This window comes from Nyctereutes procyonoides, unplaced genomic scaffold (genome assembly GCF_905146905.1).
Source record: "Nyctereutes procyonoides isolate TBG_1078 unplaced genomic scaffold, NYPRO_anot_genome, whole genome shotgun sequence".
Classification (NCBI taxonomy): Eukaryota; Metazoa; Chordata; class Mammalia; order Carnivora; family Canidae; genus Nyctereutes; species Nyctereutes procyonoides.
The window spans coordinates 5954650-5980009 of record NW_026575160.1 but is presented as its reverse complement, the minus strand read 5'-3'; the positions used below and the strand labels follow the sequence as shown (position 1 = coordinate 5980009).

The 25360-nt window shown below is 32.5% G+C and overlaps 1 protein-coding gene across 9 annotated transcripts in view; it reads left to right on the top strand.

The window, feature by feature from the left end:
- SNX13 (sorting nexin 13) overlaps positions 1-25360 on the top strand; it is a 116909-nt gene that overhangs the window by 76279 nt on the left and 15270 nt on the right. For 4 of the 9 annotated variants that reach the window (XM_055314526.1, XM_055314529.1, XM_055314528.1 and 1 more), the window contains 7 exons: positions 6596-6700; positions 7323-7455; positions 9408-9445; positions 13559-13628; positions 17675-17847; positions 21214-21321; positions 24168-24278. In XM_055314526.1, coding sequence (XP_055170501.1) covers positions 6596-6700; positions 7323-7455; positions 9408-9445; positions 13559-13628; positions 17675-17847; positions 21214-21321; positions 24168-24278 — 738 coding nt within the window. The other 5 variants (XM_055314527.1, XM_055314535.1, XM_055314534.1 and 2 more) reach the window with 3 other exon arrangements.

Sequence of the window (25360 nt, the reverse complement as noted above, 5' to 3'; positions counted from 1 at the left end):
GTATTAATAGTAAACAATAGATTTTCAAAGAAAAATTGTTACTAGAGAGGAACATTTTATAATAATAAAAGGGTCAGTTGATCAGAATGTTAAAACAGTTTTAAACACAACAGCAAAACCTCCACATACATAGGACAAAACCTAACACAAGTGAAAGGAGAAATAGACAATTCAACAATAATAGTTGAAGATTTCAATACCCATTCAATAACTGATAGAACAATTAATAGAAAGTGACCAAAGGGAAAAATGACCAAAGATATACAAGAATTGAAGAACACTATAAACCAACTAGACCTAGCACCTCTATAGAATACTTCCCCTAACATTAGCAGAATACATACTATTTTCAAGCCCACGTGGAACATTGTCTAGGATAGACAATGGCCTTTGCTAGGCCATAAAGCAACTCTGGATTTAAAAGAATTGAAATCTTAAAAAGTATGTCCTTTTATCATAGTAGAATTAATTAGTAATTAACAGAAGGAATTTTGAGAAATTATAAATATTTAAAAATTAAATCACATTTCTGAATAGTCTCTGGATCAAAAAGAAATTAGAAGGAATATAGAAGGTATTTTGAAATGATTGAAAATAAGAACACAATGTATAGGAATTGTGGGATGAAATAATTATGGCAGTGCTTAGAGGGAAATATGTTGCTTTAAATGCCTAGTTAGAAGAAAGATCGCAAAATGGCAATTTACATTTTTACCTTAAACTAAAAAAGAAGGGACACCTGGGTGGCATCAATGGTTGAGTGTCTGCCTTTGGCTCAGGACGTGATCCCGGAGTTTCGGGATTGAGTTCCACATTGGGTTCCTTGCATGGAGCTTGCTTCTCCTTCCTGTGCCTCTCTCTTTGCCTCTGTCTCTCATGAATAAATAAATAAAATCATTAAAAAAAAATCTTTCTAAAAAATAAACTAGAAAAGGAGACTACAGACCAGTATCTTTCATCGATATGGATACAACAGTCCTCAAAATTCCTCACACTCCAGTGTTTGTAATGGTTATGCTATAATACCTTTTAATTTATACATACTAGCACCAAAACTGTATTTGAATTTTAAGTGTGAATTGTATTTGAAAACTGCTTAGTCCATTTGCTTATATTTTTGTTGTATGAAACATACTTTTAAAAGACTTTACATTTTGAAGAGTAATAATATAACAGACACATTTATATTCCCTATCTAGCTGAAGAAATAGAACATTTACTGTGGTTTTGAAGATCCTTAGTACATTCTTCACCTTTCATTTTCGCCTCTTTCCTTACTTGGTGAATGAAACCAATTTCCTGTAATTATTCACTTGCTTTGCCATATCATTTTACCATACATGTATGTTCTTTTTTTTTTTTTTTTAAATTTTTATTTATTTATGATAGTCACAGAGAGAGAGAGAGAGAGAGGCAGAGACACAGGCAGAGGGAGAAGCAGGCTCCATGCACCGGGAGCCCGATGTGGGATTTGATCCCGGGTCTCCAGGATCGCGCCCTGGGCCAAAGGCAGGCGCCAAACCGCTGCGCCACCCAGGGATCCCCCATACATGTATGTTCTAAAGCAATATATTGCTTAGCTTTGTTTTTTAACCTTTATATAAATGGAATGATACTATATGCATTGCTTTTATTCTTATTATATTGAAATTTATGCATATTGGTTTATATAAATGTAGTTCATTTTCATTTAAGTATTTCATCATACAGATACACAAGAGTTTATTTACTTTTGAAAATATTTATAAGCAGTTTGGTTTGTTTCCCTTTGCTTTCTGTTATACTTCTGAATATTGCTGTTCATGTTTCTTCATGCACACATTCAAGAGTTTCTGCTATTTAAAAACTCAGTTTTAGTGTATATATGTAAGTCTTTCTATGTTAATTTTTAAAGTAGGTTATAGAGTCAGTTCTGTTGTATGTAGTCCAGTAGTATGGGTTACAGTTAATATTGGAAAAATAAAAAATTAATAGTTTTTAAGTCAGTTTCTTACAACATTTTATTTTAAGATTTATTTATTTATGCATGAGAGATGCAGAGAGAGAGAGAAAGACAGGCAAATGGAGAAGCAGGCTCCCTGCAGGGAGCCTGATCTGGGACTCCATCCCACCTGGGATCACAACTGAGCCAAAGACAGACGCTCAACCACTGAGCCACCCAGGTGCCCTTCTGTCAGCATTTTAAAGATAGTGTTTCATTGTTTTCTGGCTCTCATTATTTCCAGTGAGAAATCAGCTATAAGTTTAATTGTTATTCTTTTAAAGTTAGTATCTTTTTAAAGCATTGAAAGTCATCTAAGTCTTGGGAAACCCTTTTCCAGGACACAGTAAGTCCTTTTTTTTTTTTTGCAGTGAATGGCGAAGAATGAGAAAAAAATACAAAACCAATTCATGGTTCCAGAATTCAGGGCTGAAGGCAATATTTTTTTTTAATAAATTAATTTTTATTGGTGTTCAATTTACCAACATACAGAATAACACCCAGTGCTCATCCCGACAAGTGCCCCCCTCAGTGCCCGTCACCCATTCACCCCCACCCCCCGCCCTCCTCCCCTTCCACCACCCCTAGTTCGTTTCCCAGAGTTAGGAGTCTTTATGTTCTGTGTCCCTTTCTGATATTTCTGAAGGCAATATTTTAGTGTCAAATGACTATGGCATGGATTTTCCACCTTTGGTAGTAATTGCTGTCTTTTTCCCTTCTAATATTGACAGCCATTATTTGGTGTTCACAATAATGGATTCTCCATTGTGTAGCACTCCGTGTATGGCTTAAGTGCATTGTTACCATGAATGTTGACAATCTGTCTTCTACTTTTCCTGTCCTGTTCTGTGTATTGTGATACATTATAAATTTAACATTACGAATTTGGTAACCATGTTTCCTAAAAGTGTGAATAATGAAAATGAGAATGATGACAGTACCAATATCAGCATGACCTAGACATTGCCAAAAAAGAAGACTAAACGACTGGGTCATTTTAATGACAAATAGAAGGAGCCATATATCTTGGGTTGGGGAGAGTAAATAACCAAAATAAAACATACTGACCGGGGCAGCCCCGGTGGCGCAGCGGTTTAGCGCTGCCTGCAGCCCAGGGTGTGATCCTGGAGACCTGGGATCGAGTCCCACCCACATCAGGCTCCCTGCATGGAGCCTGCTTCTCCCTCTGCCTGTGTCTCTGCCTCTGTCTCTCTCTCTGAATTAAATAAATAAAAAATCTTAAAAAAAAAAAACATACTGCATGATGTGCAAAACATATTTTGGGATTGGTCTTAGTGGAGAAGGGGATATAAAAGCAAACGTGGAAACTGAATTTTGCAAATGAACTATAAAGAGTTATATTTCATGATTCAGCTTTCAACTGAAACATCCTATAGGTATAAACAAGAGAGAAGTTTTGATAACATGTTTTGGCTGTTGGAAATTTAGAACTTACTCTTGCAGATCTTACAGCAATCATGCTTTCTGTAGTATCTTGTGTTATTATCAGATTGTGGCAACAAGAGTATATTTCCCGTTTCTACTAGGTACTTTGATTTGAGAAAAATGGGAGTTTTAAATATCTTCTTGATTTCTAAGATTTTAATAAATTGCAGAAAACATAAAACAAACTTTACTTACATATTTACATATTTAGCAGACAGTACAAATGTAAATTTTAACAAACTCCCTTTCAGTCCATAAACTTCCTACCAAAGAAAATGAAAACATCTTACCTGCTACATATCATATATTCTATATTCTTTTATACAACACTGCTAAAATAGGGTATCATTTACCTACGTGTGATATTGAGGTTTTCATAGTGGAGTTTTTTGGTCAGTTTTTAGTTTCTTGAAAACATTCAGAAACAATGATATTTTTGACATTATAAAAATGTCAGAAAATAACTTCTTTAGACATTTGCTTCAACATGGCTATCATTGTTGCCAGCCATAGAAAAGATGCTAAAATTTTGACATGCAGTAAATATCATATTTTCAAAGAATGGGTTAAGAATAGTGTCCCCTAATTTGAAAATAGATTAAAAATAAATATGGTGAAAAGAATTACGGTAAACAAGTTTATGTTTTTTTTTTTTTTTCCCAGAACTGTTAAATGATCTTTGAAGAGGCTAAAAGGAACCTTGAAAAGGATAGATTGATCTGAATTGTATATGTGTAGGCTATTTAAAAAAATCATATAGTGAAAAAAATAACTAATTTTTTTGAAATGAGACTGCTGAGAACTCAAAAAAATATCACAAGAAAGGGACAGCTGGCTTTTAATAGATTTTCTCAGTTTCTTTACTAAAACTATATTTATTTGGAATCTACCTTCACTGTCACAACTTTAAATGATCTGTGTGTTTTAAGACCATTTTCCTTGAGAAAGAGAGGTATAACTTTTAGTGACATCCATTAGACTTTGAAATGTTTAAAATAGGCATTTTAGACATAGAAAATGGGCCTTTTAGACGTAGATAGTCTATATGGTAAATTCATAGATGCATTGGATTTACTGGTCTAAAAACTTGCTGTTTTTAGTAAGTAAAATCTCATTATTCTATGCCTAAATGATTTTACTGAAAGGATATTTACTTAATTTGATGTCATCACATTGAACTGATAAGGGAAGTAAATGTGATATAGACATAAGAACAGAGTTAGAGGTCAAAGTGAATTTTGTATTTGATTTTATCAGTTATACCACTTGGTTTAAAAAAAAAGAAAAAAACTGATGTCCTGAAGTCTCCAGGCAGATCGGAGAGGTATTGTTAAAAAAGGAAACACGAAAAGTAAAAATATTCTTTGGGATCATGGAATAAAAAGAAAATAATTTTTTAAATTAAATGTAGATAATACCTATTTAGTCTTATTGCAGATATATACCCTTTTAAAAAGTCTTACATTTATGCATTTTAACAATACACAATAATATAGCCTACAATATTTAATTACCTATTAACTTGAAAATAAAGAGCTTAAATTGTATATTGAAGGACAAAACCAAAATAGTTATGCTTTTCTCAAATATTATTAGTCCTATTAATTACTAATTGCTGCTGTTAACTAGTGCTCTTGCTGTTTTGCTTAACCACATTTGTCTAGAAAAGTACAGAATACAGATTAATAATTTTGGAGTAGTAAGAAAGTATGTAAATATTTTTTCTCAAAAAAAAAATTTTTTTTTCCTCTATTACTTTTTTTGAGGGGGGGAGATCTGGTTGGTTGTGTCCCAGGATAACTCTTTAAAAGTGTTGGTCACGTTATACAAGGGTGACTCCTAATCCTATTCCATATATTTGAAACTATAGGAGAAAGTAAACTTAAATAAATGTAAAATGTTATGATTTTTCAAATTTGCGTCTTCTTATTTCCTAGAAACTGAGTTTCATGAGCTTGGAGGGCAACCGGAAGGACAAAACTAGCTAACACTAGTTCCTCCTTAATTTTTGTCACGTACTTGGAAGTTGTTCAGTTCTTTTTTTTGTTTCAGGGAAAAACACATACGCACCACCACATCACATCCTCCCATACACAAACAACAAATAAGAACCCTTCCCTTCCTCCTTCAAAAAACCCCACCCACCACACAACCTTCTTGGGTATACCAACTAGAATGTTGGATGAACCAGGGAGCATTAGACATTGGATAGGCCTTTTCCTACATATTTATGCTCTGCTGTTTACTTATTCTTTAAATCTTTTCCCTTTTCTGTATTTATCCACTCTTTTCCTTGGATATTCTATTGGGTAGCATATTTTAATTATTTAAACAATGCATTCTTGTGCAGGTTTCTTTAGAAGTTAACATCCTTATCACTAATTTATTCTCCAGAGCCTTCAGAGCTAAAAATTCAGAAGTTGGTATGCCGAAGATGATGATATTTCTAGCTTTTCAGCATTTTTTTCTTTCAATAAAGAAATTTTTCACATTGAACATTAAATTTTATATTTCTGAAAAAATAAATTTTATATTTCTGGGGCATATCTGTCATATTATGCAATTTAAAATGGAAGTTGTTAGAAGAAATTAACTTTTTATGTTTTTTGCCCTCCCATATCATACTGGAACTTTGCTGCAGCATAATAAAGCCAAATTTAAGAGAAGGGTAGTCTCTTCAAAGGCTATTTAAAAAGATTATTTCTAGTGTTAAGTAAGTAACAAGTGCCTTACTCTTTTGGCAATCCTGTTAAATACATATCCAGGACTACTGGATATTAAACTCTAATTCCTCATGACATGGTTTCCTGTGTGCCATACACTCTGCTAGTATGCCTTATGGTTACATATTAATATGGTTACACAATAACCATAGGTGGATTATCTCCATTTTGCAGATTGAGGAAATGAAGCCTTTTGAGAGGTAACTAAGCAAATGTCAAGATTTAAATCCATGTTTGTCTCCCCATCTACTTTAATACTACATGATGACAAGAAGATTTGGTTATTTCAGCCTCCTTAAACAGCTACATGGTGTTTACAAGCCAAGGATTTTTTACCAATTACTTTCAATAATATAGGTCCATTATGTAGTTCTTCTACTCTAAAGAATTAACTTGTATTTAGAAACTTAAAAAGTCATTACTATTATTTTTCTCTGTTTGTTAGGCATCTCCAAGAGTTACCGTTGATGATTATTTGGTGGCAAAATTAGCAGATACTTTGAATCATGAAGATCCAACCCCTGAAATCTTTGATGACATTCAAAGGAAGGTATTGTATATAGCATCTATCATTAAATCTTTCTTAATGAAAAAAAAATGTATATTATATGCATGTAATTCATTTTTTAAAAGGTTATTGAAACATAAAAATATAGTGGTAACTAAAAAGATAATTTAACACTTCTCATTTACAAAAAAGGTAGGCTAGTTTTTTGTTTATTTAATTGACAAATGAGGAAAATTCTTATGTTGGGTTATTTAAATCTGAAAAAGAAAATCTGACTAAAGGATCAGACAAATAGTCTTAAGAATTTCATGAGTTGATGATGTGTAAATTACCTGACTTAAATTTATTTTAGTCTGTTCCTGGAGCCTTTATGTGAACTTGTTTCATAGAGAACACTACTTCCTGGAACATTATACATATAAGCTGTCATGTGACCTGTATTTCAGTGGGACCATTTTCAATGCAGTTAGGTACATTAGGTGAAATTAGTGGAGAAATCATTAGTTGTGATGTTGTGATGTAGGCTTATTGCTGGCCTCATAGATATGGAACCATAATGATTCATTATAGCTAGGCCTCTTCCTAGCTTTTGGTGAAATCTTATTATTGGAAAGTAGTACATTATCTCTATTAATGATGGAATATCTTGATTTATTTCAATAAGGTTTATGAATTGATGCTACGAGATGAAAGATTTTATCCTTCCTTCAGACAGAATGCACTTTATGTGCGCATGTTAGCTGAGCTGGATATGTTAAAAGATCCTAGTTTCAGAGGATCAGATGATGGTGATGGAGGTAAGGTGGCTTACGCACATATTTTTGTGTGTGTGTGTGTGTGTGTACATGTATTCCTATATATATATTTTGTTTACCAAAAAATGATGTTTTAAGCAAGATAAAAAATGCCTTGAAGCCCAATATAAATTGTAAAATATTTAAATCTCTAGAAATGAATGACAGAGTTTAGTTACTACACTAAATTAAGATGTTGAAAATTTAATAACAGATTAGTATTTCTCCTTTGCTAAAACGTGGTCACAGATTCTTTTAAAAAATATTTAAATAATGCTTCCTGTTTAATTTTAATCACATTATTTTTCTCACCGTATCAAATCGTACTTTCTCTTGTTTTTTTTGTGTTTATAGACAGTTCTCAAATTCTTGACAAAATGTGGGCCTAGATTGATTTTAGATTCTATTTCTGGATCTTCATATTGTTGATAACAAAAGTAAATTACACCTTGTTTTGCTTCTGATTCCTCTTTTACCTTGATTTGTCTTTGGTGGAAAGATTTAAGAGGTAGGCAGACCACAGAAGGAAATAGGAGGTATATAATTGAATAAGGAGGATAGAGAACTATTTGCTCATATTAATTATCGCCTTACTATTAACTAAGGGGTAATCCTTGGTAGAATTTCCTGTTTACTTTTTGTGACCCTAGGTCTGAGAAACCAAGAAATGATCTTTGGCATTTAGAGTTATTGAAACTCGAAAGCAACACCAACTGCTTCTTTGTAAAAGACACATTTAGAGATCCAGATTCATAAATAATCTCCTAAGTAGTTCTGAAGCCATACAGTAACTTTAAATTGTATATGAATATTGCTTCACCATATATCATTACTTTAAAAAAAAAAAAGATTTTATTTATTTATTCATGAGAGAGAGACAGAGGGAGAAGCAGGCTCCATGCAGGGAACCTGATGCGGGACTTGATCCCGGGACTCCAGGATCACGCCCTGGGCCAAAGGCAAGCGCTAAACCACTGAGCCACCCAGGGGTACCCTATATTACTGTTTTTAACAGAGGGACATCATGATTGGTAACTTCGTGTGCTCACATACAGAATAAAACACTGAGGGAAAAGATGTTAATTTTAATAATGTATAATTTAGACTTAGCTCTCTAACATTACTTTTAAAAATGATCTCTACTTGCTTTTTAATTAAATGGCATTACATATGAAGTTTTATATATCTTGTTCTGTTAGTTAAATGTTGATTTAAGTATCTAGCATTACAATGTTTTTGAGCCAAACTACCAAGAATAAGTGGACATAATAGATATATTATGTATATAAACCAATCTTTTTATTCTTTGCACAAAAGAAAAATTTTAATTGTAGTATTTCTTAATCCAGTGAGACAGAACTATCAACATTCTTGTAACATTTCCTAATGAACTTCACTCTTCAGTGTTTTCCTCATGTTTACATTGTATCAGACAACTTCATATGATATACTATAAGGATAAAATACTTAATAATTGCTCTCCTGTACATGAACACCTATTTTTGGTATTTGGTGGGGGCATGTGCAAATCAGGCACATATATATTTTCTCTGGAATCTGTGGCTTTCAGAAAAATGAGGCTTAAAGGTTAGCAGGTATTTGGGAGTAGTATAACACAATTTTCTTTGATTTTTTGTTATGTCTTTGCTTGGGTGACTTTCATTCTTGGTATTTGAACCTCAGATAAAACAACTCTTTCAGGGAGACAGAACATGAAGACTTCTAACTCTGGGAAATGAACTAAGGGTGGTGGAGGGGGAGGAGGGCGGGGGGTGGGGGTGAATGGGTGACGGGCACTGAGGGGGACACTTGACGGGATGAGCACTGGGTGTTATTCTGTATGTTGGTAAATTGAACACCAATAAAAATTAATTTATTAAAAAAAAACAACAAAAAAACAACTCTTTCAAAAGTTTTTTTTTACTGTATACTAAGTTGACTATCCCTTCCCACAGAATCTTTTAATGGGTCTCCTACTGGAAGCATAAATTTGGTAAGTATTATTAAATAACTTAGTTATTAAAGTGATTTGAAAATATTATAAAAGTTAAACTTTAACATACATAAATAAATGATATATTAGAAGCTCTCATTAATTATAAGTTACTTGCTTTAAAAGAAATGTTAAATTCATATATAACAGCTTCTGAAATTTATTTTCATTTTTAAAAATGTGCTTAAGTCACCTGTAATTCAGTTGTATTTGATAAAAAGGTGACTTCATTATTTTCAATCCCAATATTTAGTATTTTGAAATTACTTTTTGATTAGTGATATGTTGGATAGTAAATGTGACATATAAATGTTTATAGTGAAATTAGTTTTTTCTTTTTGTATGTAGAAAAGAAATATAAAATTAGTAGGATATCTGAAAACTTCCAGGTATTTCTTAAAGTGCACACTGTAACCAGTTCAAGTTGTAAAAAAAAATTTAATCTTAAACCCTTATATTAAATTAAGCAACTTTATCTTATGATTATGGGTTTAAGAATGATATATTTTTAGCATGTAAGCTGTCATTGGCATTTTATACATTCAAAGTGAAGTGTGAAGTAATGAATATTTCAGTTCTTTTATATATCCATCCCTGTCATGAATAACTTCTTTCATAAAATGTTGCTAAGAAGAAATACTTGTTCAATAGAAGTTTTAGTCCAGAGTTTTTTGGGGGCAATTAGAAAGAGATTGTTTGCTTTGTTTTTCATTCTACCCACATTACTTTTTCTTTCAGACTTTTTAAATAGCTGAATGGTTTAGAGGTCCATTATCTTATGTTGTCTTCTGTATTGCTATATTTATTTCAAAAAATAACCTTTTTGTTTTATTAGTCTATGAAGTACATTTAACAAAACACTGAAGCAGTCAGCCATAGTGTTAATATCAGATATGATGTAACATTTAAAATATTTTTTTAAATCATTTGGTATCATTACCGTATGTTTGTTATAATCTATAGCCCTATCACAAAAAGGAATAACTTGTAGAGCATGAAGGAAGTATTAGCAATAATCATTATGTGAGAAAATTTCCAAATATGAAACTTTTTATTCATTTGAAATTTCAAGTATTCACATTTGTAGTACTTGTAGGAGTGTTTGAACACTAGTAACACTTTTTTTTTTTTACTTTGTTCCATATTTGGAATAAATGCCTTTTCACCTAAGAGCAGTTCCTTTGTTACGTAGTGATATAAACCAGGCAGTCTCATTTGACAAAGGTCATACTTGAGGTCAGTGACATGCAGTATTTTGTTACTCATATAAGTCTATTAAATTTAAGCTTTTAAGTAGCTGGACTCCTTTGCAATCTTTCTTTTTAAATATAGACAAATTTTAGTGGATAGCTGCACTTTAAAAGTAGTTTTAAGATTGAAAAATAGGTCATAGTAGTTTTTTCCAGTATAGTAAGCAAAGAAAATAATGTGTGGTAACTTACTCATTTTTCATTGAGATTGGCAGGTAAATTATAAACATTTCTAGCAGTGCCATTGTAGTTGTGTGGATTATCACAGTAAATCTGAATTTTCATTTTTTGCCTTAGCATAATGTTAAAAAAAAATTATGTTTTTGCAAGCAGTTCAAGAATTTTAACCCAAGGATTACTTTACACACTGTATTTTATTTCAGGACAGCATTAGTGTACTTGTTCTGAAATCACAGTTTTCTTTTATCAAATAATATAGTTCTAAATCAGAGTGTGGTTAATATTATTTTACCAATTGTTATTTTATATAATCTACTTTATGTTTACATTTGCATTATACCTGGGACTAATGTTTAAGAGATGTTTCATTGGATTGTTTTACTATATTTAATGAAAATAATATTTATTAATTGTTTAAGTGCTAAAAAGACATTTAGATATAAAGTTTTCTAATAATTACTGGATTGCATAGTATAAGATGCTAACATGTTTAAAGTAAAGAGTAGCATGTAGCTAGCTGTTGAAATATTACCTGCCAAGGAGGGTTAACAATAACAATAATAGTAATAACAAAAGTATATCTTGAAAAACAATTGTTTTATATTCTCTGTGATAGCTTCTAATTGGAAGAAGATCATAGTAAACAACAATCTAAATTTTGTGGAATATTCTGTTTCCTCTGTAATGTTAAAGCAAAGGTTGTTTTATTATACATCATATGACGACTTAAAAATAAGCACACTCTGCTTCTTTTCAAAGCATTATAATTCATTTTATAAACTGACAGAGTTGTAGAGCAAACATCACACCATTATACCATTGGGAAGACTGAGGTACAAGAAGAACTGGTTGATTTAGCTGAAGTCTCTTAGGGTATCACTGGTGAAGCCTGAACTATTTTAATTTAATGATTCGTCCCCTTGACTTGACCAGGAAAATACTGTCGATATCTGTATGTTATTGCCATTTTTTTTTCTCTTAATAAACAATCTTCACTAGAAAAACTCTTTTGGCTTTCTTCTTAGAATGCAGTTGCCTTAATTTAAATGGCTTTATGTCATATGTATGGCTGCACTTAAGCTATTTAAATGACTCTTCTAGTAAGATCCTGTGGTTTTTGAAGTGTAAGATATGTCTGAATCTTATAATGTCTGTGTGTCAGAGGTCCCCAAGCCCCAATGAATCTATATTCATTGATTACTAAGAGGAGGACTTAAAGGCCTCAGGATAGTCAGACTCTCATGGGTAGGATTTATCAGAGAGAGAGGATTTAAAGCAAAATCAGCAAAGAAAAAAGGTACGTGTAACAAAGTCTAGAGAAAACCAGGTACAAGTTTCCAGGAATCCTCTCCCATGAAAATCAGGTTGGACTAACTTAATTCCTCCAGCAATGAATGTGACAACACATGTGACATGTTGTCTACCCAGAAAGCTTATCTAAGACTAAGTGACCAGGGTTTTCACTGGATGTAGGTCACAAAGGCAAATCTCTGGTTAGTACATACTAAAATTCCGAAAGCAGGTGTTCAGCATAAACAATTACACAAACAGTTTAGGTATGGTGAACCACTCTTAGCAGTTAAAGAATGGTGGGAACCTTCCCTAATTCTAAATTCCTAGATGTCATCCAAGGGCCAGGCTTGGAAGCAGTCCTTTCTAGGAGAACAATTTCAAGTAAACTCTTTTTTGCTGTTTACTTTTTTCCAGCTTTATTGAGATATAACTGACATAAAACATTTGTAGGTTGAAGATGTACAACATATTCATTTGATATTACAAAATGGTTGCCACAGTAGGGTTAGCTAACCTCTCCATCACACAACATAATTACCATTTCTTTTTGTATTGAGAGCATTTAAGATTTACCCTCTTAGTAACTTCAAATATATAATGATATTATTATTATTATTATAAATATAGGTGACTCAAGTTAACTCTTTCTGTGCAGTCTGTCATTATGTGCCCTTCTGAGTATTTGTGGGTATGTGTATATGAGGCAAAAAAAGTCTTAAATTTAAACTGAAGGGCCATAGTTGAAAAAAAGATTCATTTTGGGTAACTCAGTAATAATTTTGTTTGTGGAATTATTTTTGAAAATTATTTAAAATCTGTCTTAGACTCTGGATTCACTTCATGTTATAAGAAATCATAATAATAGGTAACTTTTTTTGTGTTAGGCAGTCTTAATAAATGTTTTACATGTCTTCTTGTTTAATTCTTTCATAACCCTATGATGTGTAGGTACTATTATGCTCATTTTATAGATAAGGAATCTAAAATTATTTCTAAATTAACAAGAATGTTAAGTAATAACGAATTGGCTCTAGTATACTTCAACATTAAAAAAATGATAAGAACATGTCTGCTTATTTTTATCCATATTTTTTTCCTTGTTCTGCATTGAATATAATTGAGAAGCAGCAAATGTTGGTATATGGATAAGCAATGAAGGAAGAAATGATCAATGTACTAAGTTGATTTCTGAATTACTTTGTTTTATAGTTTTTTAATTGTGGATTTTCTCTCTACTGTTAGTATAAATAGAGAGGATTATTATTGGGAGAGGGATACAAATAGTATAAACTCTACATGGGACTAAAGATGAGTAAGGTATATATGATATAGAATGCTTTAACACTTTTTTCCTATAAAATTAAAATATTAAAAAAATTTTTTTTCTAAGTCTTTAGATGACCTTTCAAATGTAGCTTCTGATGACTCAGTACAACTTCATGCTTACATTTCAGACACTGGTAAGAGACTTTGTGGTATAATTATTACTCAAAAATTATTATTATTACTCCTGAATTATTTTCCACATTTATTTTTACAAACCATTTTTTCTGTTTTGTAGTTATATTTTTTAAGTTACATTTTTTTTCTGCAGCATGTTTTTCATTAAATTCTGCGTTTATTTACTTGTTATATATGGTTTGATATATACTTTATATCATGTTTATAGTACTTTGTGTATATGTTATGATGTACTTGTGTACCTTCTTTCTCTTAAGGTTTTTACTGTTAACATTTGGAAAATTTTAAATTCTAAGCATTTTGTTACTGCTAATAAACTCTTGAAACCCAATCTTTTCCTCTTCTTGTTTGTGTCTTGTTGATAATTGTCTGTATAATTCTTTTTAAATAGCTTGGGACAGATTTTAGGTCAATTTTTTTTATATATGCAGAGTCACACTAGATAAGTGGGTCAATGAAACTTTTGTATAGGAGTTTACAGAAGCTTAAGAAATGCTTGGATGAGGTGAGAAACCTCTAAAATTTTGTGACTCAGCATACGTGCAAAATGGTTAGTGAATTGAAAAAAGAATCTATTTCCATCCTTGCCAATGGGTTATTATATAATGCCAGTGAGTAGTAGATAATGGTGGCTTACGTATCCAACTTCTCACTATTTCCAGACTATAGGAGTGTGTCTGTCAGATTACATTTGAAATGTTACCATACTGAGGTATCTCAGTTCAATTTCATGCTTACAGTTTAGGTAACTAAAAAGAGATTTTATAGTGCAAGTATAGTTTAAAAGATAATTTGCATTTTTTAAATATCTCTGTTTTCTTTTGCTTCCCCTGGAGCTGGAGTCTCATTTCGCATTGTGTTCCCTGCCATATTTCTGACATAAGTTATTTATAATTGCTGTCTAAGTTGTTCTTTTATCCTTTACAGTCAGTGCATACATTTCTTGTAAAGGTTACTAGATAACAACTTTGTCAATAAAACCAGAGGTTTTATTGCTTTTCTTTCTAGCTTTTGTTATAGTTGTTTCACTTTTCCTTCCTGAAATTTTAAAGTTCTTTTAAAAAATCTTTCTTCATTAGTTTTCCAAATATGAAAGTCTTTTTAAACTGCAGATGTTTAGTGTTTGTCCTTTATTTCTTTCTTGAAGACCTTAAACTTTATGTCTCAAGGAAGATACTCATGTCTATATTTTTTATGTAGAACTTTTCTTTTCTCTGAAAGTTGTGATTTTTCCAGCTGCTTTGTCCATTTATTCAACAAGTGTTTAAAGCTTCTTAAAATGTATGGAAGCACTGTATTTTTAATAAATTGTTATTTCTGTCAAATAAATTATGTATAAATACCAAAGAGGCACATAATATAGTTGTTAAGAACATAACTTTTTGCTCATTTGCATGGGTTCAAACCTCAGCTCTGCCACTTAATAGGTGACCTTGGGCAAGTTCCTTAACTTCTCTGTAATGTCCTCATCCATAAAATGGAATGATAATAATGATATTTACCTCATAGGGTTATTATGGGACTAATTAATTACATTAGTAATTATATATGAGTGGACATTATATATTAGTGCTTGCTCAAATAAATATTTGACCAGTTGAACTCCAAAGTCTCTTTGAGTCTGGATTTTGTTTTTAACTTCTTTATTACAGGAAGTAGAGCTTAGAGTCTAGTGAAGGGCTAATCAAGGAGTGGTCCATGGACTAGCACGTATTCTCTTCTTTGTGAATCTTGCTTTAAAAAATATTAGCTAAATTAAGCAATGTCCTTAGTGATGAGTTTGATTTAAATTTTGGTCCTAGTTCTTATCTGATTATGGATTAGAGACAAATAGTTTACATCACCTGCTGTAACAGTGTCCTAATGAAAACATAGTATTTCTACAATAATATCTTAACATCATCTCTATCAGTATATACAACCTCATTATCTTTTTTAAAAATCAAATTACCTTTTTGTCTTCTGCACAATCTTACTCTTCTTCCTATTGTGCATGCACCCTAGTCATGAGCTCTTCTGCCCATCAATTTGTGATAAATCTGATTATTATTTTTCAAACTGCTTTCTTACATTCTTCCCTTCATTTCTTTTCTATTCTTTCTCTTCTCCTTGTTCTTGTTAGCTTCTAATTGGTTATGAATTGCTGCCTAATTGGCTTCTGCTTTCTGTTTTCCTTCCCCAAACCTATCTTGAACACAACAGATAAAACTATTGTAGTCATGCTAATCCAATTGAGTGGTCCTAGTTCTCTACAGGATGAAAAGGTTTTATGCAGTTTGTTCTACATAGCATAGGTTTCTGAGAGAAGGATGACTGGAAGAAATGAACAGTGAGTAATAAATAATGTTATAGTTATATAACATTATTATATAGTTATAGCCTATGGTTATAGCCTATAGTTATAGCCTCAGAGAGCGAGGTGATCAAAGTCAGTCCCTACCCTAGTCTTATGTTTGTTCAAATCAGGAACACTGATATTAGAAAGAAAAGGACAATTTTGAGTAGAAAGTACAAATCTTAAAAAATTTTTTGATGAAAGCTTAAAAGAGACTTCTGCCCAAATTGCATTTGCCAGTATAGATTTTTAGTTTTTATGTTATTAAAATAATTTACTAAGATGCTATATGCAAGCCTTTTTTTGCCTGATTATATATAAAACACAAAATATTTAGCTCCAAAACTTGGCCACTTTACCCACACATACACACAATTATGGATCTTTTATTATTAGAAGAGCAATATATACTTGTGGTAGAATGGTAGTTTAAAGTGCTATGGGAATTCCTGCCTTCCACACACTGGAAACAGGAAAATAAAAATAGCTAAAGAGAGAAAGCTACAGGTGCCACAGACCACGAGGAAAAATAAATTTAGGAAGGTGAAGTGGAGTTGAAGCCAAGGAGCTCACAGGAGCATAAATACTGCTCTTTTGATTTTGATAGCATTTTCATGTCCCTCACATTTTGAAGAGGTAGTATGGATTAAGGCCATAGTAAGCTGGAACCCAACCCTTCGCATGAAGTCCTCAGTAACAAAGCATAGTTTGATATGAAAGAGAGGCTAAAGTAACTTCGCCTAGTGTCTGAGGAGAAAACAAAGAATGCTAAGATCATGTCTGGAAAAGGTATTTGTCATCCACAAGAAATTGAAAGCTTGTCTTGATTCCCAGCACGGGTTTGTCTAGAGTCCACCATTTTCTAGTGATTGTGTGATGTTAAAAATAGAGATAAAACCTAAGGCAAGAATGCAATACTATGAAAAAAAATCATAGAAAAATATATTGTGATTGATATTGATGTCAGTGGATGAATTAAGAAATAGAGTAGATATAGATAAGTGGAGACTTAGTAAACTAAGTAGAAGGAGGTAGGAAGAGGGAAAAATAGGAATGAAAATTAAAATGATTCAAAGTGTGTCTCTTAAGATTAGTACAAAATGGGAACAGGTTTTGATTTTAGAGATTACCTCACGTGAGTAGTTTGTAACAAGTCAGTAGGAAAATGCTTTTAAAAAAAATCTCCAGAATGAAGTACACTGTATGACTAGTAAATGACTAATAAATTTTTGAATATTATAAACAATAAAGAGACTTGCCATAAATGTGTATAAAATCTTATTCATTGGCTTTTGCTTTCTGTTTAGTTGAAGAGATTTTAATTGAAATACAACTGGATAGTGAAGGCTAGTACGAAAGATTTTGTTTCTGTTATTTTTTCCTCTATTAAAGAATACTACTATATTATGAGGTAGTGGTGTGGTATCATAACTAAGAATAGGTACAAGCTCTTGAGGAAGAGAGTCCAAAGTAGATATCACTATGTGGTTTGTAGTGTCATCATAAACTTATGAAGTAGTTATCATGTGTAAAATCTTGTAAATGTGAGTACAGAGGATGGGAATCTATTTTATCCTTTGGTGACATCCTTTGATCTTAGTCTATCATTTCAAATTCTTCTTCATTTCATGTTCTTTTTGTTTGTTTTTGTTCTTCATCTTCCTCCTTTTTGTGTGTTTTGTTCCTCTTCATTTTGTTTTAAATGACTAGTATATGCTGACTATGACCCATATGCTGTGGCAGGCGTTTGTAATGATCATGGCAAGACATATGCATTATATGCCATTACTGTACACCGGCGCAATCTTAACAGTGAGGAGATGTGGAAAACCTATCGTCGGTATAGTGACTTTCACGACTTCCATATGAGGATCACTGAACAGGTAATGAGGCCTTTAAAGTTGGTGTGCTTTACATTGTGTCCTGATTTGGTATTTGATTCTAAATAGTTCTGAGGATGCTAAGACACTGACCAAAGCAAAAGAAAATAAGGTAAGAATTTTTATATAATCAACATAATGTTAGAATGATTTCAGACATTTAACCAATAAATTGATCTTTAACCAGTGCTAACCATTGTAGACTAGTGACAAAATATCAGTGGTCTTCCTTGGAAAATTAAAATGAATGTATATTTATGATTTTAAGTGTGTGTGTACACATGTATGTGTGTGTATGGTGCTTTGCAGAGGTGTTTGGTTTAAAATAGGGACAATCACTACAGGATATTTTGTGTTTTTGTTTTTGGCAACATAATTGAATTATAGCTATTTTATTTTATTTTTTAAGATTTTTATTTATTCATGAGAGATAGAGAGGCAGAGACAGGCAAGAGGCAGAACCAGGCTCCATGCAGGGAGCCCGATGCAAAACTGGATCCGGGACTCTGGGACCTCGCCCTGGGCCGAAGGGAGGCGCCAAATCCCTGAGCCACCCAGGCGTCCCTAGTTATAGTTATTTTAAATGGCATCTTTATCCATCAGTGTAACAGTTAAATCCTTGACCATTAAGTTGTTTTATTTACAACCTAAATTAAGTTTAACATTAACCAGATGTTTTTAATTCTTAAGAAATACAACCCTCTTGTTTTATAGAAGTATATGGACCTTTTAAGACAACAAATGAAAACAAAGTATTTCTCTGTTTTACTTTTTATTAATTACTTTTTTCTTTAACTTTGAAAAAATCTATTATTACCAGATGAGTTGGAATATATCATTTATGGAATTTATTTTAACTTTTGAAAATCTTTGATTTCATTCAAGGTTTTTAAGTATGTAGCTGTTCTTAAAATAATGATAATGACATTTAAATGGACAGAGGCTTTGAAATGATACTGTATTATTTGAGTAATCAGAAAATACCTTTTTCAGTTAAGATAGTGCAAAAAATATGGTTGGTACCATGATAATCTCACTAACATATTCTGTGAATAGAGTGAAATAAAGTATTATGCCTTAAAAGTGATAAAAAATGGATTAGTGTTGGGCAGCCTGGGTGACTCAGCGGTTTAGCACTGTCTTGAGCCCAGGGCCTGATCCTGGAGACCCGGGATCCAGTCCCATGTTGAGCTCCCTGCATGGAGCCTGCTTCTCCCTCTGCCTGTGTCTCTGCCTCTTTCTCTCTCTCTCTCTCTCTCTCTCTCTCTCTCTGTCTCTCATGAATAAATAAATTTAAAAAATGGATTAGTGTTGACTCTAGAAGCACATATGAAAAAGACTATTTTGAATTATATTCATAAGGAAATTAAAAAACTTTGGACATACCCATTCTAGTTTTGTTGTTGAATAGATCAATATCTGTTGATTTGTTTCTTCATATTTAGCTTGATTTGTTTGCAGAGGTGAATGAATATTTCTATTCCATATTGAAGAAATAATTGCTTTAATTTTTAAATATTACCTGTTTTATATCCTAAAATTCCACTGCTTATGTATCCATCCTCACACTTTATCCAAACATGAAAAATTTTAAGATAATTTGAATTGCTAAGAAGTAATTTTATTTACTTACAAATCAATAGGAATTTGATCTAATGTGAAATTTTCTAGTCTAGGAATGTAATTATGTTTACGCATTTACAAATATAAGTGAAAACATACTTTGAAAAACTTTACTAATAGAACAGTTATACAGAAATTTCCATTTTCAGTACAGCATCAGAAATTAAATGAAATTAATAAAGTGAATTTATTTTTGTAAGGGCTCAGTATAGTCAAAGTGGTTTTGACTTTGTTCCCTCTTAGATCATAGTAGTGTGTGATTACTTAAGTATTTAGATTGCTTAGAGCTTAAGAATTTAAAAACAAAGCTTGTTAAGTGAAAATGTAGCTTTAAGCAAAATGCTAAATAAGAATCAGCCTGTTTGCCTTTTAGCTGTGCTTTATCTGTAAACATAGTCCCTGTAAATTTCAACTTTCCTTTTTTGTTTTTCTTGTCTTTGTTGAAAGAAAAGAACTGCTGCTACTTACCTTTTATGGATAACATACAATGAATTTATTCATATTACAGTTCCAGGCAACCATCTTATTTGCCATTCCATTTAGTATTTTCAGAATCTTACAGTTTGGGGATGAAAATTATCCTATACCTTTTCGTTTCCTCTTTAATCTCTGCACCAGGAGTGAATTTTCTTTACAGAGCCATTATTGTTGATGATTTTAAACAAAGGATAGTTCTAGAAAGTTTGTTTCATTTCAGGACATGTATCACATGGGAAAAACTCCAAAGCTGCTTGAAGTTTCAGTTATGAGGCTTTTGGCTAGGCACAGTCACTAGCTAAATGATTTTCCTCCAATGCCATGTTAGTAGCTGATGTAGTTAAAATCTGTGCTTTAGCAAGGCATGACACATATATATGGACCTTTGAAGGTGCACCCAAACGTTGAGTCTGTAAATGCAAACCTAGAGCATGTATACTTAGTGTTAGTGGCCTTACAAAGATAAGATATATGCTAATGGCTTTTAAGTTTTTTTCTTAGTAGTCTCTGAGTTTATTTTTCATGTGTTTGGTGGGGAAGAAGTGTCAGTGTTATACTATAGTTGTTTATATGCAAAGTTGTGGTAAAACTGTAATATATACTTTGAAATTTGCCTTATTTTTAAATTAGCTATTCTAATGATTAACTGATAGGAAGTCATCAGTATTAAAAAACACTTTTTTAATTAGATTTCTTAACAAGCCAGGAATTCAGGGATCTTTGATCATTAAAAATTAATTTGCTAATACTTTATTCACAAGTCAAAGTGTTAAGGAAAAAAATTTTTTTAAAGATTTATTTATTTATTCATGAGGGACACTGAGAGAGGCAGAGACATAGGCAGAGGGAGAAGCAGGCTCCCCACAGGGAACCCAATGTGGAACTTGATCCTGGATCCTGGGATCACGCCCTGAGCTGAAGGCAGACACCAACCCCTGAGCCACTCAGGCATCCTGGAGAATATTTTTAAAACTGTTTATTATTGATAATTTTGAACAAAATTAGAGTGTTCAAATGAAATCCCATGGGGACATTATCCATCTTTAGCAGTTATCCATGTTTGTCATTCTTCATTGAAAGTACTCCTTTATAAATAAATAGCATTAGAACTGTGCTTGGACATATTTTCTGATGTTTGCTTAATATAATAAAATATATTATAAAATAACCAGTTAAAGATGATTTTGATATATAGAGGAATTGCTACTTAGAAAATACTTTTCTGTTTTTGTAAAAAGCTAAAATTATTGAATATATTTTATCTTCTAGTTTGAAAATCTGTCAAGCATATTGAAGCTTCCTGGTAAAAAGACTTTTAATAATATGGATAGAGATTTTTTAGAAAAAAGAAAAAAGGATTTAAATGCATATTTGCAGGTAAGTCCATGTTTATTATTATCCATAGGTTTTCATTTTAATATAGCATACAGGTACAGTAGATTGCCTTGTTAACATTTTAATATGATAGTGGGTTAGTAACCACTTTCCAGTAGCATGTCAGATGACACATGCATACTGTTGGGTAATTTATCAATATTCTCTGTTTATTGACTGATTTAGAAGTTTCTGGACACTGAGTGCTTGGGATTTTGTTACTTCAGGTTTAAATGAATACACACAGGCCCACATATATCTTCTACATTACTATAAAGTCTAGATGTTTTATGGTACGCTAAACAGATAAATGTTTCCTATTCAGTATATAGTAGCTCTATGAGGTATATCCAAAGTTAGCAGATTTTCATTCCTGATAAATGCCATCTGTAGTCCACAGTGAGTCTAAGGCTTCTAAAATTACAGGATAATTCAAAAAAGGAAGAGATCCAAGGGACTATTTCTTAACATGTACTATCATAAGTATGTAGATTTCTGTTGGGAAATAACAAAATTTGTCTCACAGGTTACTTATCCTAGAAAAAGTTTTGTTTTAGAACCATGTATCCAAATGCCAGATATAATAATAATAATATCACTTTATAGTTTTTTATACTAATGAATGACTTGTAAAGGTTTTTCATCTGGTGTTTTTCATCTGGGAAACCTGGCTTTAGCCCAGGTATATAATGTTCCATTATTTAGATCCCTACTCCACCCTCTAAAACAGGAATCAGCAAATTGCAGACTCAGACCAAATCTAGTTCACCATATGTTATATTGAGTTTTATTGGAACACAGCCATTCATTTAGTTTATTATTGTTATTTATTACATTGCTACAACAGAGTTGAGTAGTTTCAGCAAAGACACAATGGACCATAAAACCTAAGGTAGGGGATCCCTGGGTGGCGCAGCGGTTTAGCGCCTGCCTTTGGCCCAGGGCGCGATCCTGGAGACCCGGGATCGAATCCCACGTCGGGCTCCCGGTGCATGGAGCCTGCTTCTCCCTCTGCCTGTGTCTCTGCCTCTCTCTCTGTGTGTGTGACTATCATAAATAAATAAAAATTTAAAAAAAATTAAAAAAAAAAACCTAAGGTAATTACTATCTGGATCTTTATAGAAAAGTTTGCTGACTCTGCCTTAGTATGTAGTGAAACTTAGCTAATGCTATACTGGATATTTTATTTGGAAGGTTATATTTCTCTCTTAAACATTTATGAAGACATTTGTAAATTTGATTTGGTTTGCTTATAATCATACCTGTAATTCCATGGCATTATTATTTCCTGAAAAGATAGCAAAACATATAAATCTCTTACTATTTACTTTTGCCTTCTGACTTAAAGTTGAATGTCTGATATGCTTTGTAGGACTCTTGTCAAACACTTTGATTTTTAAATTTTTAAAAAGATTTTATTTACTTTGAGAGACAGTGAGCAAGTACAAGCGGGGGGAGGGGGAGGGCAAAGACAGAGAGAGAATCTTAAGCAGACTCCACACTGAGTGCAGAGCCTAATGTAGGACTTGGTCTCACAACACTGAATCATGACCTGAGCTTAAATCAAGTTGGATGGACACTTAACCAACTGAGCTACCCAGGCACCCCAGACACTTTGATTTTTTTAATGTGCTAGCTTTAGTTGTATAAAAATCTGTATCAATTATTTATAAGATTTAAAAGATAATCACCTTTTCCCAAATCTGGTGCCATAAATGTATCTTTTAAATGTGGCTGTACTATATACGTTATAGCTAATGAACTCATTATGTGTCAAAATATATTCCATTGAAGGAACTAAGGTAGAACCTTAGGTTATGTCATTAACAGTTGTGAGGAGTAGTAAGTTCACATTATTTTATGTACTTTCTATTAATGCTAACTTTATAATTAGGATGATGTGGGTCTTGGTAGTATAAGCTGTAAAACCTGAAAACAGACTACGGTAGTCTCCTCTTTATCTGTGGCTTTGCTTTCTGTGGTTTTACTTACCCATGGTGAGCCATGGTCTAGAAGCAGATGATTGTCCTGATGAATTGTCAGAAGGTCAGTAGTAGCCTAATGCCACATCACAATGCATATGTCACTCACCTTACCTCATCTAACCACGTAGGTATTTTATCATCCCTTTTCATCCCAAGAAGGGTGAGTACAGAACAGTAAGATATTTTGAGAGAGAGAGAGACGACATTCACATGTTTTTATAATTGTTCTATTATTAGTTATTGTTGTTAATCTCTTTGCCTAATTTATTTTTATTTTTTTTAAAAGATTTTATTTATTTATTCATGATAGTCACACAGAGAGAGACAGAGAGGCAGAGACACAGGCAGAGGGAGAAGCAGGCTCCATGCAGGGAGCCTGACGTGGGATTCAACCCCGGGTCTCCAGGATCGCGCCCCGGGCCAAAGGCAGGTGCCAAACCGCTGCGCCACCCAGGGATCCCGTCTTTGCCTAATTTATAAATTAAACTTTATCACAAGTATGTATGGATAGAAAAAACTAGTATATGTAGGGTTTGGTACTATCTGTGGCTTTAAGACCTCCACTAGGGGGTTGGAATGTATCCCCCATGGAGAAAAGGACTACTGTAGTAAACACATTTGAGCAGCTTTCACATGAGATACACTGAAAGTCAAAATAGCAGATGGGAAGAATATACACCAAACTATTAATGGTCATAGAATTATTGATGCTTTATTTATAAACTGTGTAATTTTTTTAAATGCAAAATTAAAATTCTGTACATTCTTAATTTTCTAGCAGGAAAAAAATTATAGATAAGAGTTAATTTCCAGTACTGTATCCATGTAAGATATCTTCTTCTTTTTTTTTTTTTTTCCTGTTAGTTACTCTTAACTCCTGAAATGATGAAAGCATCTCCAGCTTTGGCTCACTATGTGTATGATTTCCTTGAGAACAAAGCCTATAGTAAAGGGAAAGGGGACTTTGCTCGCAAGGTAAGCAGACCATCGCATAGGTTTTCTTTATAGGTCTGTTTTCATACATTTTTAAAAAATATTTTATTTATTTATTTACTTATTTGAGAGAGATAGAGAGCGCGCATGAGCTCAAGCACATGCACATAGAGGGAGAGAGAGAAGTAGACTCCTTGCTGAGAAGGGAGCCTGATGTGGTGCTTGATCCTAGGACCCTGAAATCATGACCTGAGCTGAAGGCAGACACTTAACAAACTGAGCCACCCAAGTACCCCTTCATACATTTTTTTTTTAATAAAAGAAAATATATTTGTATGTTTTAAAATTGGAAAATTGTATTTAATGCATCTTGGCCTATTTATCTTCTGTGCTTCTTAAGCCTACTATTGATAGGCATATCTAATAAGTATAAACTCCTATTTTTACATGTAGATTAAAATCTAGTAGGAGCTTAAAAGAAAGAAAAATTTCTGAAATAATGTAGCGAGGAAGATTTGCCTAACATAAGTCACAAGCTTTTCAATAACCTGAGAAGGAGCTATTTCTTACCAGGTGGAAATGTCCTTTACTTGTAGTAAAGATAAGAAAAATGTTGAATAGGTTATGTTCCTGAAATTATTTATGACTCTTAAGTGAAATCTTTATTATTTACAATTCCTTTAGAGATCCAAGTCCTATACTTGGAATTAGATGGTAGGTTAAGACAATAAAATGACTAAGTGTTCAAATTGGTCTAGATAGTTTAGTGGATGAGAACGCAGACTTTGGAATTAGCCTTTGGTTTAAATCCCTGCTCTGCCATTTACTAGTTGTGACCTGCAACATGTTTCTTCACCTTTTGGTCCTTTAATTTTCTCAAGAAATAAAGACGTTAATCCTCATTTTACAGCATTGTACAAAATAAATGTGACATTCCCTATTTGACAGCACCTGCCACTTCATTAACTTTGGAATAAATGTTACCTCTTAGTAGAGTAGTAGTAGAGGCAGTAGTAGGAGCAGTAACAGAAATTGGGAAAGTTGAGTGGATAGCAGGTAGGAACTCTATATATTTTTGCAACTTTTCAAAAGTCTAAAATTATTTCAAAATGAAAATTAAAAGC